The 13,729-nt window shown below is 43.7% G+C and overlaps 2 protein-coding genes across 3 annotated transcripts in view; both read right to left on the minus strand.

The window, feature by feature from the left end:
• The window catches only part of LOC120770953, a 115,993-nt gene that overhangs the window by 16,879 nt on the left and 85,385 nt on the right, over positions 1-13,729 (minus strand). The window lies entirely within an intron of this gene.
• On the minus strand, positions 7-13,106 carry LOC120772969 (transcriptional activator protein Pur-beta). Its single transcript, XM_040101876.1, has 5 exons — positions 13,095-13,106; positions 10,703-10,900; positions 10,531-10,633; positions 9,459-9,577; positions 7-633 (listed from the first exon to the last, which is right to left on the minus strand). The coding sequence occupies exons 1-5, from the start codon at positions 13,104-13,106 to the stop codon at positions 454-456; spliced, it is 612 nt and encodes a 203-aa protein (XP_039957810.1). The 3' UTR covers positions 7-453.

The following is a 13,729-nucleotide window of genomic DNA, read 5'->3' on the forward strand; positions in this document are numbered from 1 at the left end:
AGTAAAAATTGAGATAAGGCAATAAAACTTGGTAAACGTGCTCCTTGGTAAAAAGCGGAGGACGAGTTTCTAGATAGGAGTTATCGGGCAACTGTCACGCCGACGAAAAGCCATTAAGCGAAAACCTATAAAGTGCCATAACTAAAATATATAAATATTTTGAGATACTGGGCGTGGTCCCACCCTATAAAAGGTTGAAAATACATAGCTTCTAAACCACCCAAGCTACAACAACCAACGTCGCTTAAACGACGCCGACATACTAAATATATGTATGTCTTGCGTGCAATGAGTTCCCGTAGGACTCTAATCATCTAACATCCCTTTCCCTACAGTGCGACCCCGTCGAAACAGCCAACCGGTAGATGACAACCAACCCGAAGCGGTACCGGATACCATTACAATAACTACAAATAAAATAAAAAGCAAAACATACGATGATTTATATATGTTTCATTTCCACCACAAACTAAAACAAATAGTAAACAACATCACTAAAGGAATTACATACCCGCCGTCATTGGTACCAAACTCTTCAAGTAAATCTGTGAGCGCATCGCGAAATTCGATCATTCCTTGAGCTGGTATAGCTATTTGTGACCTTGGACCACCTCTTGTTATAGTCTGCGATACCTGAAATACAAATAATGATTATGAAAACAATTTTAATTTTTGATTTAGCTAAAAAAAAATAGGTAATCATTCCGAAAATAGGGAAACGCAGCGGTAGTGAAAATTAACAATTTGTATACAAATTTAAACAATTTTCCATACGATTGGTTATATTTATACGCTGGTACCTCTCAGTTGAGAGGTTATTGGAAATATAATGGCACCTATTATCGATCTACGTAATAACTACAACAGTACAGCAACTGTGTTGCATATTTGCTGATATTATGCTGATATTATGCTGATGTGCAGACAAGAATTTTCTGTTACCAATTTTTTGCAGAAATTACGCCTAAAAAGTGACGGTGTTACCAAAAATTCGCGCAGAACGTGATACTTGGACAAATTTGCAATACTGTTGTCGCTATAACAACAAAATGTTTTTACACCATTAGAAATCAGTTAATATTTTTTATTCACTCACGAAATCTTCCAGCACATTTGGTATGTATGGTATTTACGATGGTGTTCCGACGAAGCGAACCGATGCAATTACGATAGTGTTTCCAGTAGTAGTTTTGTTTTGTGAACATGAGAAAAGGCGCATGGCAGCGGATTCTGTTTCTTAAGAGAATTTGTGGAGTGATTTCAAAAAGTTTTCTTCAACAACCCTAAAAAAAGTATTTAATAACATTTGGGGAATGTCGGTTTTGATGAGCTACGTGCCTAGAAAACGGCTATCACGGAATATAATGCCCATTTAGGGTGCGAAAAAATGCTGAGGCAGCAGGTATATCTATCGGGTGATTTTTTAAGAGCTTGATAACTTTTTTTAAAAAAAAAACGCATAAAATTTGCAAAATCTCATCGGTTCTTTATTTGAAACGTTAGATTGGTTCATGACATTTACTTTTTGAAGATAATTTCATTTAAATGTTGACCGCGGCTGCGTCTTAGGTGGTTAGATGCTAACAAACTTTTTGTTGCCAAAAATGGAAGAACTGAACTTGGTTGACATGTGGTTTCAACAAGATGGCGCTACATGCCACACAGCTCGCGATTCTATGGCCATTTTGAGGGAAAACTTCGGAGAACAATTCATCTCAAGAAATGGACCCGTAAGTTGGCCACCAAGATCATGCGATTTAACGCCTTTAGACTATTTTTTGTGAGGCTACGTCAAGTCTAAAGTCTACAGAAATAAGCCAGCAACTATTCCAGCTTTGGAAGACAACATTTCCGAAGAAATTCGGGCTATTCCGGCCGAAATGCTCGAAAAAGTTGCCCAAAATTGGACTTTCCGAATGGACCACCTAAGACGCAGCCGCGGTCAACATTTAAATGAAATTATCTTCAAAAAGTAAATGTCATGAACCAATCTAACGTTTCAAATAAAGAACCGATGAGATTTTGCAAATTTTATGCGTTTTTTTTTTAAAAAAAGTTATCAAGCTCTTAAAAAATCACCCGATATTAAAATCAGGAAATATTGAGTAGGTGAACTTGCTGACTCCGAAACCTCTGTGAGGCCACTCCGCAGCAGTGTATAACGCGCTTTAAGCGTAAACCTATGGTATACACTCTAGGTACATACTTTTAGACGGGAAGGTCTTGACCACAGATTCACAAAATGCAAAATCTGCTTTTGTGTATGCTGAATTATTGATCAAATTTTACTTTAAATTCCAAAACCAAAACACAAAAAAAATATAAAAAAATTTTGCTCAGCGACGATATGGAACGCTACAGAGACATGCAATACCGCAGAACTATTTACTATACGCAGATAAGCCCGAGACGATTGACGTCTTGGAAGAGAATATATGTATGTACGTCGCAGTTTCTGCAAAACCCTAATCTTTATAATACATTTCATTTTTGGTGATAATATTAAAAATATCTAAACAAAAACGTCATTCATATCCAGCTGAAGTTTGCTGAGAAGGATGGAGTCATGTGTAGAAGTTCACGCAAGTAAGGAAAGTTCTCTGATCGCCATTCACAAAGAAGGTATCTTTGGCGCAACAGTCGGTAAATTCTGCATCCACGAGGATGCGAATGGTAGGCACCTTGGTGTGGTGCAGGGGCTTAGTCGCAAGGAATACTCGGCACCCCCCAACCGGTGTGAGTGATGGGACTGGCAGTGCCCAGGCAGGATGGCGGATGCTGCATGCGTGCGGCAACCAAGCGCCACCACCTCCTAATCCAGGGTGTTATGCGACTCCCGTGCCCATTGGATGATTTGCAGCCATGAGGTAAATTCGGCTGTATTCGAACGCAGCCTCCCCAACACCGGGCCGAATTGGGGAGTAACTGTGGCCATACCGCGTCAAGGGGCTCTGGCGTGGCGGACCCCTAGTTCCCCAAAAGATAAGCAGACCCGACAGCTCACCTCGTTGAGCCAAGGGTCGTAAGGAAAAGATGGACAATACTAAAAACTAAAAACAAAAAATCAACAACTACAACATCTCCAAACGAAGCGACCAAGCAACGACAAAGGACAACGGCCATGGAACATAACAGGAGAAGGTGATCGGCGCACCTGGAGGAGCATGCAGGGAGGATCGACGACATGCCTTCTTGCAGCGGCGTCCGGCAGACGAAAGCAACTGTGGCCGTGGATACAGCTCAAAGCACCACCAGGACCCCCTGCAGTAGGCTTAGCTGCTCAGACTCAGGGGAGCCACATCGGGCAGAGACCGATGGTTCGAGCAAGAGAAGAAGGCGAAGGAGGGGAGGGCAGCGCCCTCTCCCGGCAGATGGCAAACCCGGCGGGTGCGATGACCCTCGAAGTAAGGGCATGAGCGGTGCCAGCCTCAAGACCCACGAGGTGGCGGAAGCCCTGGCTAAGGGAAGGAACAAAGGGAGCAGTGCTTCCCCTACGAAGGAGCGTGGTAGGACCACGCCTGATCGTGCGCAAGACAGCCGGGCAAGGGACCGTGGCCAGATCAGTGCAACGAAGATCGCAATGCGAGCTGACGGAAGAGCGGCCACCTATGCGCAGGCAGCGAAGCGGAGCAGCGGGCATATTACGTCGCAGGAGCCGCCCAGCTCCAAAAGGATGAGAGGCGGCAGTACGAGAGTAGCCGGAAGCCAACCATCAGCACCGGCTCTTCCCCGGGTGGAGGAAGGGCGGCGCAGCTCCGCGGAGGAGGCGCTGGTGTCGGAGCAGCTTACCGTGCTCCAGGACCTCCTCATGGAAGAGGTATTCAGAGGGAATGAATACGCGGCGTCCTTCCTTGGGGTGGATTCCAAAGGTGGCATGTTGCAGGTGGACTGCATGGACGAGACATCCGCCAACTGGCTGCGGGAGTTTGCCGCAATGCTGGAAGTCTGGACGGGTCCCGTCCTCTGTGCAAAAAGGGCGGAGGACATACCGGTCATGCCTAGCATGACGATGTTCCTCCCCCGGTGCGGAGACAAGCCTTACGAGTTTGCTCTAGGTCTGGTTAAGAACCAGAACCGTGGCCTCAGCATATTGGCCTGGCGTGTAGTCAGCAGCGAGGTCGAAAAAAAGGAGACCTGAAAGCATGGAGATTGTACCTGTACATTGACGACGACTCGTACAGGTACGTCCGAGCAACGCGCTTCCGCCTGTTTTACAGGTTCAGCATGGTGATTATGAGGCCACACAAACCCGCGACCACCGGGAGCAAGGAAGTGGGTAAGGCTGCCACTCAGCCAAGCGGGGGCAATGTCAAACAGGATACGACTGTGGCGGGCTCGGAGGTGGAGAGGATGCAGGTGGATGAGGTTGCGGAACAACCCAGCGTAAGCAGGGCTGAGCAGGCTACGCCTGCCGCGAACTCTGACGTTCCAGTTGTCCAGGGAGCAGAGCTCCCCTCCACCCAGGAACTTCTCGAGGGATTAGGAGACCAGTGGCCATCGACAAGGAAGTCGCCCAAGTGAACCTACTTCCCAGGGGAGGCATCCATAGCACCCCCAGAAGTGGTGGAAAGGCTGGTGGTGTGCTGCAAGAGGTACAGGCTGCCCCTTATTATCGGCTGCGCCGCGAACGCCCACCACGTGGAATGGGGCAGTACGGACTGCAACTCGAGGGGTGAGCCTCTAATAGAATATGTACTAGGCAATAACTTAGCAATAGAAAATGTGGGGTGTGAACCCACCTTCAGAACGATAACCAGGAGGAGAACAAAACGTACAGGGGTCTGGGAAAAATATAGGAGCAACCTCACTCTATATAATAGATCTGCTTAACAGGCTAGCTTTAGGAGATTCTGTGAAAATGTCACCTCCACACCAGAAGCGGCTCGGCTGCACAAGGCGCTGGCCAGAGGTAAGACTGACACAGTGCTAGCAATTAAAAGAAGCGACGGGACATTTACGAACAGCGCGGAAGACAGAGCTACAGAGCTTCTGCGTGCTCACTTCCCGAAGACTATTCCGGAAGATCAGTGTCTACCCGTAAGTGAACACAGGCCATCCCGCTCTGATTGGGTAATCACGAAATAATTATTCACCACGGACTCGATCAATTGGGCTTTGGCCTCGTTTGAGAAATTCTAGTCTCCAAGAGCGGACGGCATCTTCCCAGCGCTTTTACAACGGGGTGAGCAGATTCTGCTGCCACACCTGGTTCGGCTGCTGAGGGAGAGCCTCGCAATGGCGTACATCCCTGAGTCATGGAGGACGGCTGAGGTGATCTTCATACCCAAAGTAGGAAGGAAGGACTATTCTCTGGCTAAATCATTTAGGCCAATTAGCCTATCTTCTTTCCTACTGAAAACTATGGAAAATGCTTTTGACTACACATCTCACAAGAGTGTAGCCAGGGTACTGGAGAGAAGGAGAGTGGCAGCACCTGTGCGTAGATGGATAGAGGCCGTACTGCGAACCAGAATTGCTGAGACTACAGTAGTAGGTACAAGGATTCGTCCTGCCACAACAAGAGGCTGCCCACAGGGAGGTGTGCTATCACCACTGCTATGGAGCCTTGTTCGTAGACGACCTGTTAGCACTGCTAACTGACAATGGGATGCGCTGCCAAGGTTATGCGGACGACATTGTAATTATTGCCAGAGGACACTCTCTGCGACCTGGTTCAACGAGGTCTAAGCCTGATAAAGGGATGGTGTAGAGGATTTGAATTAAATATCAACCCCTCAAAGATGACCGTAGTACCGTTTACGAGACGCAGGTCCCTATTCGGTCTCAGAAATCTCACACTTGGGGGTAGAGAGGTCGAGATGACTAGCAAGGCCAAATATCTTAATCTCACGCTGAATTTAATTTTGCGGTGGAAGCAGCATGTGAACCAGACTTTGGTCAAAGCAAAACAGCCTTAATGGTGTGCAATCGGCTGGCGGGAAAATCCTGGGGCTGTAAGCTTAGGAACGTTAGGTGGTTGTACACCATGATTGTGCGCCCGATAATCACGTACGGGGCGGTGTCCTGGGCCTCAGTAGTGTCGCAGGCTTCGGTAGTATTATCGAAGCTGCAGCGGCTAGCCTGTGTCTGCATGACTGGCGCAATGCGAACTTGCCCAACGGCAGCTCTGGAGGCCCTACATGAACTTGCACCGCTTCATTTGGTTATCAGTCAAGTAGCCAAGAGCACACTTCTGCAAATAACGGCAGAGGGGTTTGGCAAAGGCAAAGTAATCTCGTCCCAGAGGATGGAAAAGATAAGTGGCAATATACCATTCGCCCTCCTCCAGATGGACAGCACTACAAAAACAATTAACTTCACAAAGAAGTTTAAGGTTAACCTCGGCAGCAAGGATGAGTGGAACGACTCCAACCTTGAGTTGCTTCTGAGGAATAGTACGTTAAGGTGGTACACCGACGGCTCGAAAACGTCGGAGGCAATTGGGGCAGTGATCGCGGGTCCACGCACCAAGCTCTCCATAACGATGGGTAGCTTTCCGAGCATTTTTCAGGCAGAAGTCTTTGCCATTAGTCGGTGTATAGAGATAAACCTCCATTGCAACTATCGTAATGAGCGAATAACCATACTTAGCGATAGTCAAGCGGCACTAAAAGCGATCTCCTCTTACGAGACCAAGTCGTTACTAGTGCAAGAGTGTAGAGAACGGTTGAACAGCCTAGCTGAACGGAACCAGGTACACCAAATCTGGGTGCCTGGTCATAGAGGTATAGTCGGCAACGAACTGGCTGAAGAGCTCACCCGCTCCGCAGCCTCCACCAATATGGTAGGGCCCGAACCATTCACCGGGGTGGGTCCCCATACCTCAAAGGAGCTGCTCCGCAAGGAAGAAGGAGTGGGCAGGAAAGGCATTGGCAACGAGAGCATGGTATGCGACATGCCGAGTTGCTGAATGGGGGGTACAAACAGAACAGGTTTAAATCGATAAGCAACCTCCCAAGGGAAAAACTCAGGCTACTTGTCGCATCTTACATCGGCCACTGCAAGTTGAATAGACATTTATTCAACATGGGCCTATCCTCTTGCGCTAACTGCCGGTTTTGCGACAGGGAGCTTGAAACTCCGGAGCCCCTGCTAATCTACTGCACAGCAGTCTACAGACGCAGCCTGAAGGCCCTTGGATCCATGTTTCTGGAAAGGGATCACATCGCCTCACTAGCACCCAGCAGAATATTGGAATTTATCAATGTGCTGGGGCTAAGTGAGTCCCTGTCAGTTAGGAGAGGGCACAATAGACCTAAGGTCACGGTGCATTCCTCAATTATGTATCTACCTATCTATTCACGAGGAAACATCCCCAAATGGGTTGAGGCTGACCGCCCTTGCCGGGGCCCGAAATATGGTTATCTATAGTACTAGATTACAGAACAAGGAAGGTTCGACGTCGAGAAACTGCAATCACAACAGACAGCCGAACGGTTTTCTACTCGTTCTTTCTGAGAGCACTCGTTAACAACGCCATTTTAAGCTCCTTACGTACAGCTGCAACCGAAACCATTGGCTTTCGGAAAATGCAAAAGAACAGCTGGTACGACGAGGAGTGCCGTGTCGCAGCGGAGAGAAAACAGACTGCCTACCTCGCACCGTTACGATCGACCACAACACGTGCGGGATGGGATAGATACTGAGAGTTGAAGAGGGCAGCGAGGCGCATTTGCGGACAGAAAAAGAGAGAAGCCGAAATGCGTAAGTATGAAGAGCTTGACAAGCTGGCCGACAGGGGTAATGCTCGAAAATTCTACGAAAAGATTCGACGACTAGCAGAAGGTTTCAAGATCGGAGCATACTCTTGTAGAACCCCAAAGGTGATCTAGTGACCGATGCCCAGAGCATACTAAAATTATGGAGGGAATACTTCTCCAGGCGAACCCGATTCTCCAATCGATGACGATGGAGCAGACGTTCCATTGCCCGACCATGAAGAAGTTGGAATAGCAATTAGTCGTCTGAAGAACAACAAACCAGCGGGGGCCGATGGATTGCCGACAAGGAGCATGAATCAGCTTCTTTGCAAAATATGGTCGGAAGAAAGCATGCCGAACGATTAGAATTTAAGTGTGCTCTGCCCAATCCACAAAAACGGAGACCCCACAATCCGCGGCAACTGCCGTGAGATAAGCCTCCTCAACATCGCGTATAAGGTTCTATCGAGCGTATTGTGTGAAAGAATAAAGTCCACCGTCAACAAACTGATCGGACCTTATCAGTGTGGTTATAGACCTGGCAAATCAACAACCGACCAGATATTCACCATGCGAAAAATATTGGAAAAGACCCGTGAAAGGAGAATCGACACACACCACCTCTTCGTCGATTTCAAAGCTGCCTTTGACAGCACGAAAAGGAGCTGCCTTTATGCCGCGATGTCTCAATTTGGTATACCCGCAAAACTAATACGGCTGTGTAAGCTGACATTGAGCAACACCAAAACCTCAGTCGTCGCACTCGCGACTAAGCACCCACGTCACTGTTGACAGTCATAACTTCGTCTACCTTAGAACCAGCATCAACACCAATAACAACGTCAGCCTCGAAATCCAAAGCAGGATAACTCTTGCCAACAGGTGCTACTTCGGACTGAGTATGCAATTGAGAAATAAAGTCCTCTCTCGACGAACAAAAACCAAACTCTATAAGTCACTCATAATTCCCGTCCTACTATATGGAGCAGAGGCTTGGACGATGAGAACAACAGATGAGTTGACGTTGCGAGTTTTCGAGAGAAATTGGCCACCGTTAATACCGCATTCGATTTAACGATGAGCTGTGAGACATCGTTCAGCGAATTAAAAGACAGCGGAAGATTTATGGTATTATGCGCATGGGCCACCGTGAATACCGCATTCGATTTAACGATGAGCTGTATAACATAGTTCAGCAAATTAAAAGACAGCGGATACGCTGGCTAAGTCATGTCGTCCGAATGAACGAAAACACTTCAGCTCTGAAAGTATTCGACGCAATACCCGCCGGGGGAAGCAGACGAAGAAGAATACCTCCACTCCGTTGGAAGGACCAGGTGGAGAAGGACCTGGCTTGGAATCTCCCATTGGCGCCACCTTGCGAAAAGAAGAAACGACTGGAGCGCTGTTGTTAACTCGGCTATAACCGCGTAAGCGGTGTCTACGCCAAAAAATAAAAAAAAAGTTTGTTGAGAAATAAAGCAAATTTTTTTTTTTTATTTCGTTTATGTTTTTGCAGGCTAAGTGCTTATCGGATTGGCCAACTAGTAAATATGACACACATTTTTTCTGTAAAAAAGTTAAAGCATGACGCTCCAGCACAATTTGTCTTTAGAGGAATAGTTGTTTTGAAAATGCGTTAAAATCTTTAAAAAATGTTTTTATTATATATCTAATTGATGCTCGAATAAAATGGTGAAATTCAAAATACGATATACAAATTTTATTTTGATAAAAAATATTGGTATAGATACTTACTCGTAAAAATCGACCACGCGCATTTTCTTTTAAATCTAAATAATATCGTCTATTATCTTTGATCATCATCTCCGATTTCAATTTTCCATCCTCAGGGAGGTTATCTGGATTTGGTGGCCCTGCGAATTTGACTGCTATAGTTTAAAATGTATGTCTAAATATGAGAGTATATATTGAAGGTAATGGCTCAATTAGTTTGTTACCTTAACTTCGAAAACTGGCAAAAATTAAAGAAAATGTAACAAAACGCATGAAATTGGTTTGAAGACATCTTTACTTAATTTGCTCCGAAGCTGTTAAAACTTAAAAGCTCAATTAGACAGTCGGGATATTAATTTCTACCCACTTGACTTTACATATATTATATTTCAAAATAAGTAGACAAAATAATCAAAAGACAAAGTTATTATTTAGCTAGTACCTACCTTAAAACAACGATTTTTATAATTATGTGCATGATCCATTAATAAAATAAGCAATTTTAAAATATAATGGCTAACATATGTCGCAGCTTTGACTATATTTCCGACCTGGAAAACTTTACCTTAACAAAAAACTATTTGGAGGGACTTTATTCTCGACGGTAAAAAAAATTCCATAAGAATTGCAGAGAGATAATCGAGAATATAAGATCAAATAACTTTCGGAATAATTTAGAATTACGGAGGATCCAGTCACGATGCTTGCAATGTAGAATGGAAATGAATGAATGAATTTCAATTTTCAACCCGGTATTTATGTTTAATGATGATTTTCGGGATTACAAATAAAAAATGATAGTTTACATTCTAATTCGTTTATTTTTTTATAAAGTTTTTATAAACATGCTCACAATTATGTTAAAACACTCTTAACCCTTATAATATTCATTCGCCATTATTAACGGATCTAACGTTGTCTTGTGTTATTTACGCAAAGTTGCTAACAAAGGCGTTAGTGGCATAAGTCTTTGCTTAAAATTGCAACCTTTGTGTAGTCGACTCCAAAAACTAGGTCAACTTTTTTATCTATTTATTTACCTTATTACTTAAATTTTGTTTTGTTCAAATATATATGATTTTCCAATACTCACCCAAAGAAGCATAATAATCGCTAAATGTTGAAAGATGATCACGGAATTCAGCGGCTGTCGATAAAGCCAAATACACTTGACTACGTCTGCCATCTGCACCAATCTAGAAATAATATATTGAAAAAAGTAGTCAAAATTGTTAAATATGATGCATCTTCTTTATTGCACTTACCTCTGCGACTTTGATGAATCGCCCACGTCGATTTTGTTTCACATCCAAATAAAATCGTTTCGATTGTATTTGTAGCATTTTTGTTGCCAATTCTTGTTCACCTTGCTGTGCACCGGCTTGAGCTGATATAATTAAATCAATATAAAATGGAATAATATGTAGTAATAAAGGTTTACCAATATTGCCACTAAAATGATGCTACCTTTAAAAACAATATACATATATAAAGTATAGTATAAAAAAAAGTCCTGTTAGTTACAATATTTTTAACTCAAGAACTGCCGATTTAGCTGAAAATTGGTGTGGAGGTAAATTAGAGCTAGCAGACGGATATACATATGTACGATTTTTATCCCGTTCCCGTGGGACGCGACATTAAATGTGGTATAACAATGTGGAATCGGTAAGACATCTCTAATATCGGAACAGAAAAAAAAACCAAAAAACATAAAATCGCATCGCCAGAAAAAAAAATACCGGAATAGTTGCAGCGTTGAAAAGAAAATCATAATTTAAGATCAGTCTATAATGGTTCACAAAGCATTGTACAGAACAAAACGAGATTCAAACGGCAACGTTTAATTTTTCGGTGGTGCTGTCACGTACTTTAATGATACTATCAAATATACGGTTATGTTTATAATTAAATAATAGGTTGTCAAAAAAGTTTTGCGGTATTTTCGCTAATTGGCGCTGAAAGCGCGTAGTTCTAGTTTTATTTGTTGTTGTTGTTGTTTTAACGGAAGTCTAATCCCCGTTGGGATGGTAAATGTCATTTGTGTTGTCGTCGATGTCATCTAACGGTAGGCCCAAGAAACGTGCTGTTTTGACGGGGTCGGACCAAAGGGAGAAGGGTGTTAGATGGGTGGGGTTTGTGGGGCATGCAAAGAGGTGGTCAGTATCATGCGGAGACTTATTGCATGCAGGACATACGTCGGGTATGTCAGGATCTATTCTGGATAAGTAGGAGTTTAACCTGCTACAGTATCCAGAACGAAAGTATCCACCTTTATTACCTTTTTGAAAAGCTCATTTCACGCGCTAACACGTGTTTGATTGATTGTCGTTTCTTTTAAGTCGTTCGTGAGTTATAGCGTCGCAAACATGGAGCAAAATAAAGAGAAAATACGGCATATTTTACAGTACTACTACGATAAAGGCAAAAATGCATCTCAAGCCGCCACTAAAATTTGGGCAGTTTATGGACCCGATACAGTTTCCATTTCCTCCGCACAACGATGGTTTAAACGTTTTCGTTCTGGTGTAGAGGTGGTCGAGGATGCACCACGCTCCGGAAGGCCTGTCGTCGAAAATTGTGATAAAATCGCTTAATTGGTCGAAAAAGACCGGCATAGTAGCAGCCGTAGCATCAGACAAGAGCTGGGCATGAGTCATCAAAAATTCATTTCAATTTCAAGAAAAAATAAAAAATTCAATAAAAAATACCGCAAGACTTTTTTGGCAACCCATTATTAAAAATTATAAACTCAAAGAAAGTTTGCCTCAACAATTTTTAAATAAGAATACAAAAAATTCCTTAAAAGAACTTATTTTTGATCGGACGGTTTGTATAGTAGCTATGTGATAGGGTCCGGTATCGGCGGGTTTGACAAATGGGCAGCTTCTTCAGAAGAAAAGAAAGTATGCAATTTCAAATCGATATATCAAAAATGGGGGACAGGATCGCTTATATATGGACAGAGGGACAAACGGACAGATAGACGGACATGGCTAAATCAACTCAGCTCAAGGTCAAAAACTAAAAATTCAAACTTAAATTTATTTCTAGTGTTGGAAAGACTAATTTTTTTTTTTAAGATAAGAATTTAATTTCGCACAGTTTTATTTAGATGTATACAATAAAATTGCTTTAAATATTAACCAAATATCCGGAAATACTTTAGGATAAAATGTTCAATTTATTGTGATGGTTTAAGTCGACCCAAATATGGAGACAGAAATAGGAATTTTTATTATATTATTAATTGTATACTTTATACAAATAACAGAGTTGCCACTCTAGTACGAATCTCAACGATGGGTGGAGATTGACGACAGACTGTCCAGTATGGTGTAAAGCTTTGTACTCTACAATCCTGCAAGTCCTCCCTCGGAGCGTGAATCCTCTGAAACCCTTAGGTCATCAAATGCGCGGACCAGGCCTGTCTATATTTCCTGCTAAAATCAGCAACGTCTTTGTAGGCCTGCAGTTTAGGCTTATAACCGCCAGGGATATCCCGAAGAGACCTCGTGGTCGAATTTGGCTACTCCCTCTAGAGGAGCCGGGCGAAAAACTCCTGAGATGCACCAAGCTGCAGAACAAAGCTATACCTGGTATAGATGAGTGGCAGCTGATCAAGGAGGAAAAACCCAATAAAGCAAGCAGACCAACTCTGGTGGCCATTTTCGATGAGTCTATAGAGTCTCTTAAGAAGACTGATTGAAAAATCAGCTTCGGCATTCGCAAGGCCAGGCTAAAAATTTTCCATGCTTTTGTCCCAATTACAGCACAGCAGATATCACAGTGGTAAAGGTAAAACAAAAGGAAAATCGTGTCTTCTTGGTTTCGGTATACATGGCCCACGACGAGGACATACCACTGGCACCACCTATAAGAATAGTAGAGAGCAACAGGAAGGAAGATGTCCTAATAGGGTGTGATGCAAACGCAAGGCACACTGTATGGGTAGCTCCTGTATAAACAACAGAGGTGAGTCACCCTTACAGTATATTCTGAATAGCAATTTAAGTATATGCAACAAGGGCGATAAGTCAACCTTTATTTTCCCAAGCTCTGATAGGTTTCCGGGAGGAAGTGCTGGACCTCACGCTATCAACAGACACAGACAGTCTCGTTGTGGATAACTGGATGGTGATGGATGATAAGTATGTATTTTAAAATTGACCAATTTTATGATGGTTGTGGGCTGGGTTTGGGACCCGCCACGTAAAAAACAGTACCCATGAAAACTAAACGACAGCCTCGGACGAGAGACCTCCGTTTTGATGACGACCATGGCAAACGAA

This window comes from Bactrocera tryoni, chromosome 3, assembly GCF_016617805.1.
Source record: "Bactrocera tryoni isolate S06 chromosome 3, CSIRO_BtryS06_freeze2, whole genome shotgun sequence".
NCBI classification, from domain to species: domain Eukaryota; kingdom Metazoa; phylum Arthropoda; class Insecta; order Diptera; family Tephritidae; genus Bactrocera; species Bactrocera tryoni.